The 21036-nt window shown below is 39.4% G+C and overlaps 1 protein-coding gene across 5 annotated transcripts in view; it reads left to right on the forward strand.

The window, feature by feature from the left end:
- The window catches only part of CFAP44 (cilia and flagella associated protein 44), a 160138-nt gene that overhangs the window by 133693 nt on the left and 5409 nt on the right, over window positions 1-21036 (forward strand). For 3 of the 5 annotated variants that reach the window (XM_054551511.2, XM_063721764.1, XM_054551512.2), the window contains 7 exons: window positions 5012-5122; window positions 6981-7111; window positions 8160-8276; window positions 9200-9401; window positions 14877-14996; window positions 16466-16626; window positions 18530-18664. In XM_054551511.2, the coding sequence (XP_054407486.2) occupies window positions 5012-5122; window positions 6981-7111; window positions 8160-8276; window positions 9200-9401; window positions 14877-14996; window positions 16466-16626; window positions 18530-18664 (977 nt within the window). Of the gene's footprint in view, window positions 1-5011; window positions 5123-6980; window positions 7112-8159; window positions 8277-9199; window positions 9402-14876; window positions 14997-16465; window positions 16627-18529; window positions 18665-21036 lie in introns of those variants that run through there. The other 2 variants (XM_009238521.4, XM_054551513.2) reach the window with 2 other exon arrangements.

A 21036-nucleotide genomic window follows, 5' to 3' on the forward strand; every position in this document is an offset into this window, starting at 1 on the left:
ATTACAGGGCCCATGCAAGTCTGAAATCCGGCAGGGCAGTCACATTTTAAAGCTCCAAAATGATCTCCTTTGACTCCAGGTCTCACATCAAAGAGGTGGGTTCCCATGGTCTTGGGCAGCTCTACCCCCGTGACTTTGCAGGGTACAGCCTCCCTCCCAGCTGCTTTCACAGGCTGGTGTTGAGTGTCTGCGGCTTTTCCAGGTGCACGGTGCAAGCTGTTGGTGGATCTACCATTTTGGGGTCTGGAGGACAGTGGTCCTCTTCTCACAGTTCCACTAGGCAGTGCCCCAGTAGGGACTCTGTGTGGGGGCTCTGACCCCATGTTTCCCTTCCGCACTGCCCCAGAGGTTCTCCATGAGTGCCCCATCCCTGCAGCAAACTTCTGCCTGGGTATCCAGGCATTTCCAAACATCCTCTGAAACCTAGGCGGAGGTTCCCAAACCTGAATTCTTGACTTCTGTGCACTCACAGGTTCAACACCATGTGGAAACTGCCAAGGCATGAGGCTTGCACCCTCTGAAGCCATGGCCCCACCTCTACGTTGTTCCCTTTCGGCCACAGCTGGAGCGACTGGGATTCAGTGCACCAAGTCCCTAGGCTGCACACAGCACAGGGACCCTGGGCCCTACCCAAGAAACCATTTTCTTCTAGGCCTCCAGGCCTGTGATGGGAGGGGCTGTGTGAAGGCCTCTGACATGCCCTGGAGATATATTCCCCATTGTCTTGGGGATTAACATTCCCTACGACAATGGGGAATTAACAGTCATCAATTTACTTATGCAAATTTCTGCAGCCAGCTTGAATTTCTCCTCAGAAAATGCATTTTTCTTTTCTATCACATTGTCATGCTGCAAATTTTCCAAACTTTTATGCTCTGTTTCCCTTTTAAAACTGAATTCCTTTAGGCTGGGTGCGGTGGCTCATGCCTGTAATCCCAGCACTTTGGAAGGCTGAGGTGGGCGGATCATGAGGTCAGGTGATGGAGACCATCCTTGCTAACACAGTGAAACCCCATCTCTACTAAAAATACAAAAAAAAAAAAAAAAATTAGCCAGGCGTGGTGGCGGGCACCTGTAGTCCCAGCTACTCAGGAGGCTGAGGCAGGAGAATGGTGTAAACCCAGGAGGTGGAGCTGGCAGTGAGTGGCGATCGTGCCACTGCACTCCAGCCTGGGTGACAGAGCATGACTTGGTCTCAAAAAAAAAAAAAAAAAACCACACACACACACAAAACTGAATGCCTTTAACAGTATCCAAGTCACTTCTTGAATGTTTTGTTGCTTAGAAATTTCTTCCACCAGACACCTTAAATCATCTCTCTCAAGTTCAAAGTTCCACAAATCTCTAGGGCAGGGGCAAAATGCCCCCAGTCTCTTTGCTAAAACTAACAAAAATCTCCTTTGCTCCAGTTCCCAACAAGTTTCTCATCTCCATCTGAGACCACCTCAGCCTGGACCTTAGTGTCCATATCACTACCAGACTTTTGGTCAGTCATTCAACAAATCTTTAGGAAGTCCCAAACTCTCTTACATTTTTCTGTCTTCTTCTGAGCCCTCCAAACTGTTCCGGCCTCTGCCTGTTACCCTGTTCCAAAGTCGCTTCCATATTTTTGGATATCTTTTCAACAGCGCCCCACTCTACTGGTTCCAATTTACTGTATTAGTCCATTTTCACACTGCTGATAAAAGACATACCCAAGACTGGGAAGAAAAAGAGGTTTAATTGGACTTACACTTCCACATGGCTGGGGATGCCTCAGAATCATGGCAGGAGATGAAAGGCACTTCTTACATGGTGGTGGCAAGAGAAAATGAGAAAGATGCAAAAGCGGAATCCCCTGATAAAACCATTAGAGCTCATGAGACTTATTCACTACCATGAGAACAGTATGGGGGAAACTGTCCCCATGATTCAAATTTTTTACCACCAGGTCCCTCCCACAACATGTGGGCATTATGGGAGTACAATTCAAGATGAGATTTCAGTGAGGACACAGAGCCAAACCATATCACTTGGTTATTGTATTTTTCAGTTCTTAAATTTTCAGTTAGTCTTTATAATTTCTGTTTATTTGCTGAGGCTTTGCATTTTTTCATTTCCTTCAAGTATGTTCAAATTTTGCTCATGGAAGCATTTTTATCATGGCTGTTTTAAATACTTTATCAGATAATTCTAATATCTCTGTCATCTTAGTGTTGACAGCTAGCTATTGGTTTTCTTTTTTCACTCAGTTGGAGATTGCATTAGTCCATTCTTGCATTGCTATAAAGAAATACCTGATATTGGGTAAGTTATAAGAAAAGAGGTTTAATTGGCTCATGGTTCCACAGGCTATAAAGGAAGCATGGCAGCACCTGCTTCTGGGGAGGCCTTAGAGAGCTTTAACTCACAGCAGAAGCCAAAACAGGAGCAGGCATCTTATAATGCAGGCACAGGACCAGAAGAGTGAGAGAGAAGGCACTACACACCACACTTTTAAAACAACCACCTCTCATGATGACTCACTCACTCACTATCATGAGAACAGCACTGAGGGGATGGTGCTAAACCATTCAGGGGATTCCTCCCCGATGATCCAATCACCTCCCAACAGGCCCCTCCTCCAACACTGGGGATTACAGTTCAACATGAGATTTGGTGGGAACACAGATCCAAACCATATCAGATATCTTCCTGGTTTGTGGTATGAGTGACTTTTAATTGAATCCTAAAAACTTTCATATTATATTATGAGACTTTGTATCTTATTTAAATCTTCTGTTTTACTCAAATTTCTCAAACACTAATCTGACAAGAAAAGGGATGAGAGTCTCCTTACTGTTGGTGGAGGCAGAAGTCTATATTTCCCATTCAGACTTCATTGTCTCCCAAGGGATGGGGGGCCTCTTTGATACTGCTGTGTATGGGTATGAGTTCCAGCTCCACATGTAGTTTCTGTGATCAACATGGCGGGGATGGCGAGTACTTATGGATAATGATGAAAGTCCTGACTCTCTATTAATGTTCTTCTAATACCACCCCTGAGGGTAGAGGGGAGAGTACCTTATTACTAACCTTGGGAGTGGAAGTCCAGGCTATCACATGACCTCCACAGGCATCTTGGTGGTGAGGGTGGGGGCGAGGCTGGTTACCAGCCAGCATGAATAAATGTACTTGCTCCCTACTTGACCTTCTCTAACATCATCCAGTGGGAGTGTTGGGGCACCTAATTACAGCCCTGTGAGGGTGGATGTCTAGCCTCCCCACTTAACCTTTGCTGATTTAGTTGGGGATTATACCAGAGTTTTTCTGTGGTTTTTGGTTGGAATAGAATAGTTACTGTCTAAAAGTTTTCTCTCCTGCTAGGCCACCCCTTTCCTGGTCCTTTGGCTAGAGAGAGCAAGGTTTTGTTGAGGCTGTCTGTATCTGTAGATCTGTTGGTGTTTCTAGGCTGCCAACTTATTCTTCTCCAAGTCTGAGATAGATGAGGCTAAAAGAATATCCAAGGAACTCGCCACATTGGTGTTCCTCAGGTTCCTCAGGTTCTAAGGAGCACAGTTACTTTCTTCTCTACATTTTTTTCAGAGTCTTCTTATGTTTGTTTTGCACATAATGTTTAGCTGTATTTATAAATTGTAAGTTGGTGATCTGTAGTTCATAGATGGCCTCAAGGTGTTTTAAAAGAAAGTGGGGCAGGTTGGAGTGGAAAGGTCTACAGCCCCTTATCCAAAACCCTTGGGGACAGATGTATTTTTGTCTTCAGAAATATTTCTGAAGATATTATATATGATATTATAAAGAAATCATTCCTGACATTTATTAAAAACAATAAGGCAGACTTTATTCAGGGGACTACTATAATGGCATTTTGTAGCAGGGAAGAGAGATGGGGCTGAACTCTGAATACAACAAGGACAAGTGGAGATTTATAGCCAAGGAACAGAGCGGGCGTCAGTGGACAGAAAATTACTAAGAAGTAGGGTAATTCTTCACTAGACTGTTTGAGTAGGACTTTTGCTGAGGGCAAGCCAGGTGATAAGATAATAAGGGTGGAGCGATGAGGAATTTGATTAGGTATTAAGTTCTCTCCATTGGGAGAAGTGGGAAATTTTTTCTAAACTAACTTGCAGGATTCTTGCTAGAATTGGACTAAATAGGTTAAGGACACAGCTCAAGGTCAGGAACTAGTCAGAAAAAGGACTCAGAGAAGCCTGACTCAAGTTGGGTCAAAGGAGAGAGTCTTTGTCAACATGATACCACTAGCAAGTTCTGGTACGGAATCCCAAAATCAAACATCTTAGTACTTCTGCAGCAAAACATGAATATTCATATCAAATTAAATAAAGACTATAAATGTCATTACTTCATTTCAGATAACTTATGAAAATCTTTTCAGGGCCAGGCACAGTGGCTCAAGCCTGTAATCCCAGCACTTTGTGGGGCCCAGTTGTGCAGATCCCTTGAGCCCAGAAGTTTGAGATCGGCCTGGGCAACATGGCAAAACCCTGTCCCTACAAAACAAACAAACAAACAAAAACCAAAAATTAGCTGGGCATAATGGTGTGTGCCTGTAGTTCCAGCTACTCAGAAGGCTGAGGTGGGAGGATTGCTTGAGCCCAGGAGGTAAAGGTTGCAGTGAGCCGAGATTGCATCACTGCACTACAGCCTGGGCAACAAAGCCAGATCCTGTCTCAAAAGAAAAAAGAAAAAAAAAAGAAAAAAAATTTTTTTGTCTGATTTTAGAGCATCTTATGAGTTAGGAATTGTGGGTCTATTTCACTAACTGTGTGTTAGGTGGACTACAACATCTGCAGCTTGGGAACTTGGTCTCAGCCCCCTCTGACTTGCATTGATAGTAACTGCACAACCTTCTGCAGGCATTTGGGTTTGTGTTCTTTGTGTCCTTAACCATTTTAAACTCTTATATTGAGTTATTTTGCTAGTGACTGACTCACTGGAAAATAGTTTACTTTAAAAATCTAGTATTTAATATATAAGCTTCTTTGTTAACAATGCCCTCCTCTTTCCATAGATGAAGATGAGGAGAGTGAGGAATCAAGTGAAGAAGAATCTAGCTTGGAGAGTGATGAAGATGAGTCTGAATCCGAAGATGAGGTTTTTGATGATTCTATTTGCCCAACAAGTAAGTTAGATAAAACCACGTGTTCTCTGTGAAGTGTGAATATTGATTGGCAATACTGAGAAGGCCCTTTTTTGGTTTCTCTGTTCTCTGATAATTCAAAAAAAGGATAGTTTAAAATGTATGATATAGAGTCTAATGAATACCTTTTATTAAGTATAAGGATATTTATTTATTTATTTGAGACAGAGTTTAGCTCTGTCACCCAGGGTGGAGTACAGTGGTGCAATCTCGGCTCACTGCAACCTCCATCTCCCGGGTTCAAGCTATTCTCCTGTCTCAGCCTCCGAAGTAGTTGGGACTACAGGCGCATGCCACCACACCCACCTAATTTTTTTGTATTTTTTTTAGTAGAGACAGGGTTTCACCATGTTAGCCAGGATGGTCTTGGTCTCCTGACCTCGTGATCCACCTGCCTCAGCCTCCCAAAGTGCAGGGATTACAGGCGTGAGCCATCGTGCCCAGCTAGGATATTTATTTCTTTATTCAATAATGTTCAACTTCTACTATGTGCCAGGCACTTATCTGATGCTAAGGATACATCAAAGTATAAAACAAACTCCTCCATCCTCATGGAGCTTATAGTCTAGTGGAGAAAGACAATAAATATAATAAGTCAATTAAACAGAATCTTAGAAGGTGGTACATACTATGGGAAAATAAATGAAGGGAGTGCGGGAGTAGGGATGGAGAGGAACGTTGCTATTTCCAATAGTATGGTCAGGGAAAACATTAATGAATACTTTTGGGGGTTCTCTAGGTGATTTATTTTCTGTTCTCTTAGGCAGCCATTTATGAGTGACAAATAATATGCAGACAATTGACAGTTGATTCAGAGTTATAAATTATGTAGCAAGTTTAGTTTTATAGAGAAATGCCAGACTGTAATTTACATATATATTTTACAGTAATCTCCCTTTTTGACAAACCTATTCAAATTTTTGTGTTGCAAATCTGTTTTGTAAGGGCATTTTGACTAGTTTCCTGGAAATGCTTGACAATTTACATTCACTGTTTTCACTGGTGAAACCAGTCTGGAGCAGCCAGACCAATTTCTTACAGTCTCAATAGATGAACGGTTCAGTAGAGAAAAAACAAGTTTTGGGATCTGTAATTTGTTTTTCTAGACATTTCAAATAAAGTTTTAATTAAATTTTAAAAGTTTAATTTCAGATAAAGTTTTTATCTTGTTTTACTTTTGAATACAAAAATATTTATGAGTCTTTAAAATCATAATATTTTTAAATCTTTAAAAATCATAATATTTATGAGTGAAATAGAGCACAGAAACCTTCTAATGCCAACTCATTATTTTTTAGCAGGATAATTAAATGGCTTGAAGAATGACTCACAGTTAGTATGGTGATAGCACTAGGGCTAGATCTAAGCTTCCTGAATTCTATTTTAGTATTCCATTTCTATATTCTCTATTACTTGGTGGATAAAGATGGCTCTTAGTGTGATATTGTGGAAATAATAGAAAGATAATGCACTTGAATCCCATTCTGTTATGTACCAGTTATGTCACCTCTCTGAGACTTAAGGTATTCACCTATATATGGGAACAATAGTTTCTGCCTTGCAGGGTCTATGAGGCTTGAGTGAGATAATGTACATAAAGGGCTTAGCACAAAGCCTGCTTCAGAGTACTGTTCACAACATCAATACTATTATTATTTTATGGTTATTAATAATACTAATACTTTCAACCTGGAACAATTAAGCCATAAGTATCTTAAAAGCTGGCTAGAGTGGATCCATAAATAGACATTATTGATTCTGAATCTTCAAAGTTCACAATTTTAGTACTACCACATTCCATAACAGATGAGGCTGGTTTTTACTTTAATTCTCTTGGCAGATTGTGATGTGGCTCTTTTTGAGCTGGCCCTTCAACTTCGAGAGAAAAGGCTGGACATTGAGGAGGCTTTAGTTGAAGAAAAGAAAATTGTTGATAACCTCAAAAAGGAATATGATACATTATCAAAAAAAGTATGGTGATCTGTCTACTTATTTATCCTCTCAAAATGCTACACATCCTCCTAGCTATAATATTGCCTTTTTATAGCAATGACAATATTAGGACTTCTCAGAAAAGAAACATTTCAAATGTTAAGGGCAGATTTTTTTCTCCCTAAATTGTGGTGGGGGACATTGCTTTTTTAATCATTGGACTTACTTTATGTCAGTCATTGGTCCACAGACTTTTCTGATGACTTTATAAGTAAAAAAAATGAAAATGGAGCCCCTCCCCATACAATAAATGTATATGTATTTATAAATTGTTTTTATGAACTATTATATATTTTGTACAATAGGAAACATCCACAAAAACAGAAATTAAATAGAATGATATAAAAATAAATAGAAATAGAAACTCTGACATTTTCAATTTATACCCCAATAGATGATTTTGTTGATCATCTGGGGTGCATGCATCCCATGTTGGAGACCACCAATTTCTGCCTTAATCTGCTCACTTTCCCTTTTAGGTACTCTTGTCTAGAGCAACATCACTTAACTTCATTCATGTTCAGAAATATTTTTGATGTATTATTTCTCCTCTTGCAAATAGGAAATGATTTGGAAAACTTTCAGGTTTTCTAGGACGTGGAGAATGTGCTTTAGAAATACTATAGTTAGCAGTTTCATTGCTTTAAAGCACTGAAACTTTCTTTAATTTGTTGAAGTCATGACCAAAAAAGACTCCTGCCATTCTGTCAAAGACATTCCATGCTGATGGGCTGCTTTTCATGCAGAAAATAAAAGGGAGATGAGGACATGTCTTCTGGGCTCTTAGTCACAAAACTTTATAACTCTGGAGTCATAGAAATGATTGAAGAGTGACGTGGATCATAACTTGGCAGAAAGAAAATAATATGCATTCCTGAGTTGCAAACTGGGATCATGCACTTAATCACAGCCCAACAAAGCAGATTCTGCTCATGCTTTACTTCCTCCCAAGATGTCTTCATTCACCATCTTTAGATGTATGTTTATTGAGTCTTGTCACCATTTCACGACACGGGGCTTTCTACAGGTGAAAATTGTGGCAACTAATCTGAATGCAGCAGAGGAGGCCCTGGAGGCTTATCAGCGAGAGAAGCAGCAGCGGCTGAATGAACTGCTAGTTGTGATTCCGCTCAAGCTCCACCAGGTGATGCATCTGGGGAGGCTGCTCCATCCTGTCCAAGAAGAGTCATCACACCCAAGCTTTTCAGAGAAAGATTCATAGTTCACTAATGGGGAGAATCGTGGTTCTTTGTTGAGAATTCCACCCGTAGAATGACACCTACACTTGTCTTATCCACTGTCAAATTGTTATAAAAGAGTAACATCAAAACATGCATATTTCCCTATGGCCCATTAGCACTTTGGAAATCAGTCATTTCAAGTCTAGAGAAATGAGGAGCCTATGATTTAAGAATGCAGTGGCTCAGAGGGTGAAATCTTGGCTCTTATACCCATGCCACTTTTCACACCATCTTTATCTATACATGGACTAATCATGCTAAAATGACCTTTGCTTAGTCTCTACTCATTGGTGAGGGAGGTCAAGACAAAAGGAAAATATTTTCTCTTTTTTACTTTTCTTGTTTATTTCTATTTGAATTGCAACTTATATTAAATTGCAGGAATACATATCATTAAGAGAAAAGGCTCATTGTATTCTCCTTTGTCAGGTTAAGAGAAAAAGCTGTATTTTAGGAAAACAACAACAGCAACAAGATCAGCCTTATATATGTTTTGTGTAACCTGACCCAAACTGGATGAGCTAAATGTAGCAGTTTGCCTAGTATGCCCACCGTGAAATGTTTGTCACATCATTATGCAGTACATAATAGGCATGATCTGTGTGGGAGGATTTGCTATCCCCACAGAGGTGTGATGTGGCTTTCTATCTGACAGCATCTTTCTGTGTTTGCCTGGCCACTGTTACTCAGTAAGGAAGATGGAGAAGCCCAAAGGCAAGGAGCTAAACAAGGGGCAGAGAAGGAAGTGCGCCTCTTATGCTTTCTGTTGCAGTATACAAAATCTGTGTTTTTGTCTATTTTCTTTTGATTTCCTTTATGCTTGTAGATAGAGTATGTGGTATTTGGAGAAATACCTAGCGATCTTTCTGGTACTTTGGTCTTCTCTCACCACGCCTTGAGACGGCTGCAAGAACGAATCCGTGAGCTCCAGGAGGAAAATTCCAAGCAGCAAAAACTTAACAAAGAATGGAGAGAGAGACGTAAACAGCTCATCCGAGAAAAGAGAGAAATGACAAAAACCATACACAGTGAGTATCTAAGCCCACGGCCTCGCTAGTAAGGTTTATTGGTAAGAAAGGGAATTATCCAGGCGACTGTCTCCAACTGTGAAAACAGTAATTGGAGACTCAGAACCACTGAGAAGGGAAACAAGAACACCACATCTTCTTACTCGCCATTTCTCCTGATGCCATGAAAAGTTCACTTTCCTATTTTAAAGGGAGAACTCTTTCATCATAGAATCATCTTCTCTTTGTGTATGATTAAAATATAGAATAATACAATAATAACCCAAGTGCAAGACTACCCAGCTTAAGAAAGAAAACGTTGAGATACAATCAAAGCCCCATCTCTTTGGAATGCGATTCTGTGGCTCCTTCCTCGGGGTTCACCACCAGGTATGCAGACATACATATGGATGTGTCCACACACAATATGGAGACCTACCTTGCATGTTTTTAACTGTGATGATATTTATATCATTTTGTGGTTCACTTTATTAAACCAACTTTTGAGTTATCCATAAACTACAGATAGTTTATTCACTTTACTGCTACAATATTCCATTTATGAATATTAAAGATTGTATTTCTTTAGCCTCCTATTGATGGATATTTAGGATATTTCTTATTTTTCATTATTATAGACAATGTTACAGGAAACCTTCTTGTGCACATCTCCCTGTGCACATGTGTGAGAAGGTGAATCCTAGTACTGGGTCTCTGGGTTACAGAGGGATATGTACATTTTCAGCTCTCCTGGATATTGCCAAGTTGCCCCCAAAGTAGTTGAACAAATTTCTCCTCCCCTGGCAATGTGTGAGAATTGCCCAGGCTCCATATTGTCATCAACACTTGATATTATCAGAGTTTCATATTTTTGCCAGCCTGCAAGATGTTAAATTATATTTCATTGTGGTTTTTATTCACATTTTTTGATTGCTGGTGAAGTTAAACATCTTTACATACATTTATTTGCCATTTATTTATTTTCTTTTCTGTAACTCGCCTGTCCTATCCTTTGTCCATTTTTGATTTCTATTTTTTGTTTTTAAATTGATTTTAGGGAGTTCTTAATATATTCTTTTTGTCCATTAAATGCACTGCAAATCTCTTCTAGTTTGTAGCTTGTCTTGTCTTTTTTCTTTTTTTTTTTTTTGAGACAGGGTCTCACTCTATCGCCCAGGCTGGAGTCTCACCTCTATCGCAGTGGCGCGATATTGGCTCACTGCAACTTCTGCCTCCTGGGCTCAAGCAATTCTCCTGCCTCAGCCTCCCGAGTAGCGAGGATTACAGGCGCATGCCACCACGCCCAGCTCATTTTTGTATTTTTTAGTAGAGACGGGGTTTCTCCATGGTGGCCAGGCTGGTCTCAAACTCCTGACCTCAGGTGATCTGTGTGCCTTGGCCTTCCAAAGTGCTGGGATTACAGGCGTGAGCCACCGTGCCCGGCTATCTTTTTTTTTTTACTTTTCCAGTGTATCTTTTGGATACAGATGTTTTAAATCTTAGTATAGTAATTTTTTACCAATCTGCTTATTTATGGTTTGTGCACTATGTGTATGTGTGTGTGTCTTGCTTAAGAAATCCTTTCCTATTTTGAGGTCATAAAGGTATTTTTTGGTCTAACCATTCCACTACTGGGCATATATCCAAAGGAAATGAAATTAGTAATCAGTATGCAGAAGAGATATCTGCACTCCTATGTTCACTGCAGTATTATTCGCAATTGCCAAGACACAGAATCAACCTAAGTGTCCATAAACAGATGAGTGGATAAAGAAAATGTGGTATATGTACACAATGAAATACTATTCAGCCTTAAAAAAGAGGGAAACCCTATTATGTGCAACAACATGGATAAACTTGGAGGACAATATGTTAAGTGAAATAAGAGGCACAGAAAGAAAATACCACATGACATCACTTATATGCAGAGTATAAAAAAGTTAAACTCATAGAAACAGAATAGAATGATGGTTGCCAGGGTCTGTGGTTGTGGGCTGGGGTACAGGTTGGGGAGATGTTGGTCACAGGATAAAAAATTTCAGAGAGATCCAAAGAACAATTTCAAGAGATCTATTGTATACTGTGATGACTATAGTTAATAACAATGTGTTATATTCTTGAAAATTGCTAACAGTAAATTTTAAGTGTTCTCACAACAAGAAAAAGAAAGTATGTGAGGCAATTCATAAGTTAATTAGCTCAATCTATCAATCTAGCCATTCCATAATGTGTGTGTATTTCAAAACAGCATGTTGTACATGATAATATATACAATTTTTGTCAATTTAAAAAGATCATTTTCAGTAGTTTCCTAATTAGTAGTGCCCTTCACATTTGGGTTTTTAACCCACTTAAAATTGAGGTATATAGTATAAGATGTATAGTATAAAGATAATTATCTTTTAAAATACTTTAGTAATATTTGATATGTGGAACATGCATATAAGCAGTGGAGTATTACAACAGAATGAACCCACCCACCCAACTTCTTAACAATAATATTACCAACACTGTAACATCTATCTGTGTGAATTCTTTCCATCCCATTCTCTGTCTCCCCATATTCAGAGATAACCACCATTCCCGATTTTATGTTTAGCATTCCCTTTCATTAAAAAAAATAGTTATAACATATTTACATGTATTTCTAAATAATCTATTGCTTTAGAACTTTGTAGAAATATTATATGTAGCCTTTTGAAACATACTCTCATTTAAGATTTTCATAAGAGTAGATGTGATATAGCATATAGCTGTTGTTTGTCTTCATTATAAAATATATGATTCTACTAAAATTATTCATTCTTCTGCTGACAGTGGACATTTAAATTGCTTTATGTTCTTTTGCTTTGACAGTTCTGCTATGAAAATTCTTGTACATGATATATGTTTACAAGAGTTTCTAAAAATATAAGGGTTTCTACCTAAAAGAAACCTAAAATATAGGTTCCCACCTAAAAGTAGAACAGCTGGGTCGTAGGGCATATAAGTGTTTAACTTTTTAAAAAATGTTAAATTCTCTTCCAAAATGATTATATCAATTTACACTCCAATCAGTGGTACTTAAGAGTCCCCTTTGAGCTACATACATCATTGAAAATACATAATCTTATTAGACTTTGAATTTTTGCCAAACTGGAAAGTATAAAGTGGTAACTCATGGTCTTAATTTCATTTTCCTAACCACAAATAAGGTTAAGCATATTTTATATGTCTTTGGGCCTTTAATGTTTCCTATTCTATAAAATGTCTGTTCATGTATTTCGTTCATTTTTCTCTTGATTTGTTTGCCTTTTAAAAAATTGATATGTAGGAATTATTTTTTTTGATACTAATCCTTTGTTGGTTATGGGTTTTCCAAATATCTTCCTTTGGTTTTTTGTTTTCACTGTTATGGAGGCTTTTTAAAGATAATTAAAAACTTGTTTTCAATTTTTATTTTTTGTGGGTACATAGTAGGTATATATATATATATATATATATATATATATATATATATATATATATATGAGATATATGGGATATTCTTATACAGAGATACAATGTCTAATAATCATATCAGGGTAAATGGGGTATCATCACCTCAAGCATTTATCTTTTATGTTACAAACAATCCATTGTTACTCTTTTAGTTATTTTAAAATGTACAATTAAGTTATTATTGACTATAGTAACCTTGCTGGGCTATCAAATACCAGATTTTGTTGATTCTATCTAACTGTTTTTGTACCCATTAACCATTCCCACATCCCCCACCTCCACTACCTTCCCAGACTCTAGTAACTGTCATTCTACTCTCTATCTCCATGAGTTCAGTTGTTTTAATTTTTAGCTCTCATGAATAAGGGAGAGCATGCACAGTTTGTCTTTATGTGCCTGGCTTATTTCACTTAATGTAATGACTTCAGTTCCATACATGTTCTTGCAAATGACAAGATCTCTCTCTCTTTGAGACAGGTCTCACTCTGTCTCCCAGGCTGGAGTGCAGTAATGCAATCATGGCTCACTGCAGCCTTGACCTCTCGGGCTCAGGTGATCCTTCTGCCTCAGCCTCCTGGGTAGCTGGGACTACAGGCATACACCACCATGCCTGGGTAATTTTTTTGCATGTTTTTGTAGAGATGGGAACTTGCCTTGTTGCCCAGGCTGGTCTCAAACTCCTGGGCTCAAGCAATTGCCTGTCTCAGCCTCAGAAAGCCCAGGATTACAGGTGTGAGTCACTGTGCCTAGCTGGATCTTATTTTTTAATGGCTGAATAGTACTCCATTGTCTACATGTACCACATTTTCTTTATCCATTGTCTGTTGAGGGACAGTAAGTTGCTTCCAAATCTTGGCTATTATGAATAGTGCTGCAATAAATATGGGAGTGTAGGTATCTCTTCAATATACTGATTTCCTTTCTTTTGGGTATCTATCTAGCAGTGGGATTGCTGGATCATATGATAGCTCTGTTTTTAGTGTTTTGAGGAATCTCCAAACTGCTCTCCAAGTTGTTGTACTAATTTACATTCCCACCAACAGTGTATGAGGGTTTCGTTTTCTCTACATCCTCATCAGCATTTGTTACTGCCTGTCTTTTGGATAAAAGCCATTTTAACAGGGGTGAGATGATATCTCATCGTAGTTTTTATTTGCATTTCTCTGATGATCAGTGATGTTGAGCACCTTTTCATGTACGTGTTTGCCATTTGTATATCTTCTTTTAAGAACTGTCTCTTCAGATCTTTTGCCCATTTAAAAATTGGATTAGTAGATATTTTTCTATAGAATTGTTCAGGCTTCTTATATATTCTGGTTATTAACCCCTTGTCAAATGGATAATTTGCAAATATTTTCTCCCATTCTGTGAGTTGTCTTTTTACTTTGTTGATTGTTTTATGGTGGCTTTTGATGAACAATAACTGTGTGATTTTAATTTATCAATCTTTTATTTTAGGGTTAATAATTTCTAAATTTATTTTTTAAATTGCAGTAAAATATACGTAGCTTAATATTTATGATTTTAACCATTTGTAAGTGGACAGTTCAATGGCACTAAGTACATTCATATGATTGTGCAAGCATCACCACCATCCATCTCCAGAACACTTTTTATCTTCCCAAACTCCATATCCACTAAACAGTAACTCCCCTTTTCCTCTCCCTCCACTCCAGGAAACTGCCACTCTACTTTCTGTCTCTGTGAACTTGACTACTCGAAGTACTTCATAATGAGGAGAATAATACAGTGTTTGTCTTTTTGTGACTCATTTATTCTATTTAGCATAATGTCTTTCAGGTTCATCCATGTAGCATGTGTCAGAATTTTCTTCCTTTTTAAGGCAAATAATATTCCATTATATGTACAGGCCACGTTTTGTTTATACATTTATTTGTCAATGGGCAGCTGGATTGCTTCTCATCTTTTGGCTATTGTGAATAGTACTGTGATGAACATGAGTGTACTAATATCTATTTATGTCTCTGCTTCCATTTCTTTTGGATATGTGCCCAGAATTCGGATATATGGCTGGACCATATGGCTTAGAAGTGGTGAATAACACTGCAGTTAGCTTGTTGTCTTTCTCCATCTCTAGATCCAATGGGGAAGAAGAGGAGAGCCTAGAACACAAGGGTGAGAAGGAATAAGTTCTCTCCATTCTAGGGAGAGCACAGCTCATGGCCGTGGGGAAGGTCGGTAGTGAGCGTTCCAGAAGACTTTATGTCCCTAGTGAGCATTAGCTGGCCTCATCAGCATAGGAGAAGGACACTGGGCTGGCTCCACAATGGAACTGGCAAGGATCAGAGTACATGTTCTGGTATATGAGGCTGCCATGCGAGAGGGCAACCCCTTGTATGGGGGTGGGGCTAGCCGAGGGGAAATCAAAGCTCTTACTGAGAGACGCCAGGCAGGCAGCCACAGGCCAGCACACATGTGCACATCATCCATTCATCGTTTCATTTGCGTCACTGATTAGATGGCCACCACATTATACATGTCCATGGGGCACTAACATAGAATAGAAAGTGAATAGCCCCTCCTGGATTGTGCATAATGGCAGCCATGCCAATTGTACTATTCTAATTCAAATGTAAATTGTAACAATTATGCCCAAATACAAATTTCTGCACTATAAAAGAATTGAATCATCTTGCTGCATATTAAGGCCTTCAAACTTTGCTTAGGGGACAGTCTGGACATTGAGAAAGTCCTGTTACAAGATTATGTTTTCTTGGAGAGGTGTTCTAGTGTTCTCACATTGGGGAAAGACAAAAACAAAAGTAAAATATATTGCATGTTAGATAGTACATGTTAGATAATTGCTAAGAAGAAAAATTAAAAATGGATTGAGAAAAAGAGTGCTGAGGTCCATGAGAGGCAGGGAAAACCTCCATGGAAAGACAGCACGTCTGATAATATGTAGTTATCCCTGGCTAGAGGATAAGAGCCTGCTCTTAGTCACAGCTCCAGTATCAGCTTGCTTTTAGAAAACGGGCTGGGAGGAGCAAGCCATGTGGATCTCTGGGGAAGAGCAGTTCAGATCGGAGGAAATGAGGCTGGGGTGAGCCTGGCATGTTTGAGAAGCGCAGAGGAGGCCAGTGTGTCTAGGGTGGTAAGGAGGAGAGGCATGAGAAAGCAGGGGGAAGAGAAGGCATGGTAGGCAGGCCGACCATGCGGGGGCCTCCTGAATTCCCAAAGGGATTGTCATTATTTACCTGGAGTAAGATGGAGACTTCTCTGAAGTGTCTGCTCTATTCTTAATACTAGATGCTGTAAAGTGCCATATTTGAAAAAAATTGACAAGCTCATAATCTAGTTGGTGCCTGTTAACAGTGTCTGAGGAGGGGCAGATCAGTCCGTAAGCCAGTTGGGAACATTGAGTCAGTTTTACACAGGATTCAGAAGGTGAAAAGATAATACTGAATGGGCATTTTTAAATGAGGAAAGCAGCAGGCAAAAAAGTCACAGAAGAAAAATCACTGATGATATAAAATCTTTCACCGTCTTGCAAAAGCAGTTCCTTAGGACGTTATTGTTCCCAGTGTTCATTTATAACAATGGGAGCCATTGAACAACCTGAGCCAGTGACTGTCTTCTTTTAGAAATGGAGGAAACAGTCCGGCAGCTCATGATCAGCAAGTTTGGCCGTGTGGTAAATCTAGAAGCCCTTCAGACGCTTTCTGTTAATACAACACTTGAAGAACTGAAGATCAGAAAACTTCGAAAGGAGCTAGCGAATGCAAAGGAGATGAAGATGTGGGAGGTAAGGAGGAGAAGGCAGGTGATCTTTGGTTGAATCTGGCTGGAGGCAAGAAATCCCAGGGAGCAGGAAGTGGTACCCGTGAAGCATCTGTGTAGCTGGAGCTGGTCCGCAAGCCCCCTTTGGCTGCTGCAGAATCTTAGGCCTGTCTCGGCTTCCTTACTGTTCGCTTAGTTAGAGGGACTTGTTTATCTTGGAGTGAGAGCACCAGCACTAGGTTTTGGGGTCCAGGGTGCATATAAATGTGATGTAAAATGGTTGAAAGATTATGGAGAGATCCCATTTTGAGGCCTACATTAATGTATAAATGCTCTGCAGCCAAAAATTATATTTAAAAATGCTCAGCATCACTAATCATCAGAGAAATGCAAATTAAAACCACAATGAGAAAATGAAATATCTCACACCAGTCGGGCAAAGAAAATGTGCTGTGTATGTATGTATGCATATATATGTATATAGAATACCATGGATTACTACACAGCCATAAAAAAATGAAATCATGTCCTTTGCAGCAACATGGATGGAGCTGGAGGCCATTATCCTACATGAAATAACTCAGAAACAGAAAATCAAATACTGCATGTTCTCACTTATAAGTGAGAGCTAAACAATGGGTACATGTGGACATAAAGATGAAAATAATAAACACTGGGGACTCCAGCAGCGGGGAGGATGGTGGGGTGAGGGTTGAAAAATTACCTACTAGGTACAATGTTCGCTATCTGGTGATGGGTCCACTAGAAACCCAAACCTCACTATTACACAGTATATCCGAGTAACAAACTTGTACATGTACACCTGAACCTACATTTTTTTAAAAAGTATAAATGCTCTGACAGTTTTAGAAATGGAGTGGCTATACTCTCAGGCTCGAATTGTATTACTGTATGGTTTTTGCATGCTGTGCCAATTTGGAAATTATGAAACACCTCTAAGTAATAAATTTTGTAACAAGGCATAGACTGTTTGGCTGCTACAGTCTTAGAGGATGTCAATGTCTACATATTGTTCCCTGAGCCATGAGATGAGCCTTGGCCTGGTTCCAGCCTGATTCAGAGGTAGGAGCTTTCACAAAGATTTTATAAGTCCACAAAATCATGAAGACTTCTCCAGTTTCCTGTCTTATGTCATTAGCAGATGGGGTAGGAGGAGAGCTTCCTAGTGCTGTTGTCCAATGGCTCCATCTCAACTTTTCTAATCCAAGATGCACCACTGTACTTTAAAGAAGCAAACAGTGTTCACGTCAGTGGGACTGGTCCCTATTAAGAGAATGTTGACGATAATATATGCAATCTAAAATAATTTGTTGGAAGCCTGGGCAATATAGTGAGACCCTGTCTCTACAAAAAATAAAAAATTAGCTGGGTGTGGTGTTGCACACCACTAGTCCCAGCTACTTGGGAGGCTTAGGCAGAGGATCACTTGAGCCCAGAAGTTCGAGGTTGCAGTGAGCAACCGATGGAGCAATAAAAAAACAAAAGAAAGCCATTATACAGATGTGTGGCCATTCAAGCCAGCTGCCTTAAGGATCCTGGGCCAAGACTGGGGAAAGATGGGGAAAAAGCAATACAGAAAAGTTAGCTGCTTAAATTATCATCCTTCCTTTTAAGTAATGAGTACCAGCAATCAGTATGCATAGTAATTTCATTCCTCAATAATAGAATGATGTCCACATCTATCTTATTTCTATCTACTCCTATTCTTGAGCATACTTATATTCTTATCTTTAATCAAACCAGGCCCAATGCACTTTCTGTTGCATTTTTGTATTGGCTTCTGATTATATTTTCATATGGGCACATTGCTCCATTTGCCTGATGATTTTGACCAAATCTGGACACTCATTTTTCTTTATTTCTTCTCTTATTCACTACATCTATTTTGCATCTTCCCACCCTGGTAGGAAAAGATTGCTCAAATGCGATGGGAACTGATGATGAAGACAAAAGAACACACCAGAAAGCTTTATCAGATGAATGATTTGTGTATTGAAAAGAAGAAACTTGATTCTCGGTTGAATACACTACAGAATCAGCAGGTATGTTCTTTATCTTCAGACCCTTTTTCAGAATTGAGGAAGCTCTGTCAAAGGTAGCTATTCACAAGAATATTAAGTACTGGCATTTAAACAAACCTTGCTTGATCTTGGACCACTTCCAGACCATCTGCATCCCTGAGGACACTGAGTTGGTGTTAGCCACATTACAGTGGGCCTGAGGGACTAGCTTTATTGAACGCCTGTTGGGTGCCATGAACTCATATAAGTACTAATCAATAGAATTGCCTTGGTCCTGGAGAGGTGTAAGGTTACTTAGGTATAAATAACGACACTATTATACTCCCTGGGTTTGGTGTCAAACATCTATTTCCAATATCTGCATATTTCATTTGACTTGAAGTGGGCATCTTGAGTGATGAAATCTACCCTGTTTTCTTATTAAAATGCTTGTCACTTTGTGTGGGTTTCAACTTGCTATTACATAATATTTAGCCAGCCTAACATTGTACTTAATACGTTGTATGTGGTGGATAATACTTAATAAATATTTACCCAATCCAAGTCTTGCCCTTTACAAACCTAACACATGTATAGCATATTCTAAACTCTATGTTATATACTTAACAATATTACCTGCAAAAAGGCCAGTTGTTTCTCTTGGTCTTCTTTGCTTTTCTTTCAGAACCCTGGAAATGGTCTAAGCTAAGTGTTCTAACAGTTTGGTCCTCTGAAGAAGAGCATCAGCATCACCTGGGAACTTGTTTAAAATGCAGGTGCTAAGGCCCCAACCCAGTTGTACTGCTTCAGAAGCCCTAGGGGAGGGGCCCAACAGTCTGCATTAACCAGCCTTCCCGGGGATTCTGTAGCACACTAGAGTTTAAGAATCACTGGTCCAAACAAAAGTCCCAAAGTAAGAAATAATGCTGTTTATTCCACGAAAAGTGAATTAGGAGGATTGGGAAGGCTTATAATTGAAGATTAGATGTGAAAGGAAGACTAGAATTTGAATATTGAAGGGTATTTTTCCACTGAAGAACTTTTGAGTGAAGGGTCAAGGCAGTGTTTGAGAAAGTTAATACCTAACCCAAATCTTCACAGACTGAGTAGTCAGTCAACATTTGTTGAGTCGATGTGCTTTGATCAGTCCAGATACATTGGAAAGGAAACAGCTTAGAGGCAGGAGATCAGTTGAATGGGAGAGGAAGTTACTAGTATCTGTCTCTTTACACAGTATATCTTTACATGTATGGCCTCTTCACATAGGATATCTCATTTATTCCTCAAAACAGTACTTTCTAAAGCTCAGAGGAGCTCAGTAACTTGCAGAAGCTCTTAGAGCTAATGCATGGTGAAGTTAGTTTTGAAATTCAGGTCTGTCTGCCTCCAACGCTGACTCCATTGCTTCTTACAATGATGTAGGCATGAATTGGGATATAGTTGGTGACAACAAAAATGTGTCAAATATCAAAAGCCATCTCAAAGTAAGAATAACCAAAATTTGATTGAGTCTGGTGAGGAGAAGAAGGGGAAAGTGAGGTGACTTCAAAGTAACCCACTGGAATGACTGGGCATGAGTTGGTGTATGAGGCATGCTTTTAGCTACAAGTAACCAAAAGCCCTATTGAGAGTACCTTAAACAAATAGGAGTCATTTTTCTCACTTGACAAGAAGTCTAGAGGGAGATGACTACAGGCTTTGGTTTTGTAGGACCATGATGCCAGAGCCCATATCTCTGTGATTTTCCCAAAGTTTCCTTCAAAGTCACATGACAGCTGCTTCAGCTCCCATGTTTCACATCCATGCACCAGCCTCTTCTGTCCCTTTTATTAAGGAGCAAAAGTTTCAGATTATATCCACTTAGCTCTCTCTAGCTGGAAGAGAAAATGGGTAAGGTTAAGTGTTTAGCTTTCATGGCCTCTAAAATAAACGTGAGCAAGGGAGAAGAGGCAGAGGGTGTTGGGTAACCCTTACTTACTATGAAGGTCTGCTATAGTACATAGGAGTAATGGAAAAAGTATGGACTTTTAGCATCAGGCAACCTGTTTCTAACTCTGCTTCCAGCTTGACTTGGCTAGTTAATGACTCCCTGAGTCTCAATGTCCTTATCTGTAAAACTGGAATGATACCACCCAGTTCAGAGTCGTTTTGGGGATTAGATGAGAGAGCATATGCAAAGCACCTTGCACAAAGTGGGCACCACGCAAGTATTATGTCTTTCCTTTCACAGATGTATTCATGCATTCAAATGTTATTGAGCATCTACTTATGTAGAAAGCACTAGGGCAGGTATTGGCAGAGTGATGAGACTTAGTCATATGGAGCCCTGTTTCTAAAAGACAGGATCTCTCAAGAAAGATAGGTATCAAACAAGCACTTTGGTCATGCTATATTAAATTGCCATTGTTTTAGAT

This window comes from Pongo abelii, chromosome 2 (genome assembly GCF_028885655.2).
Source record: "Pongo abelii isolate AG06213 chromosome 2, NHGRI_mPonAbe1-v2.0_pri, whole genome shotgun sequence".
Classification (NCBI taxonomy): Eukaryota; Metazoa; Chordata; class Mammalia; order Primates; family Hominidae; genus Pongo; species Pongo abelii.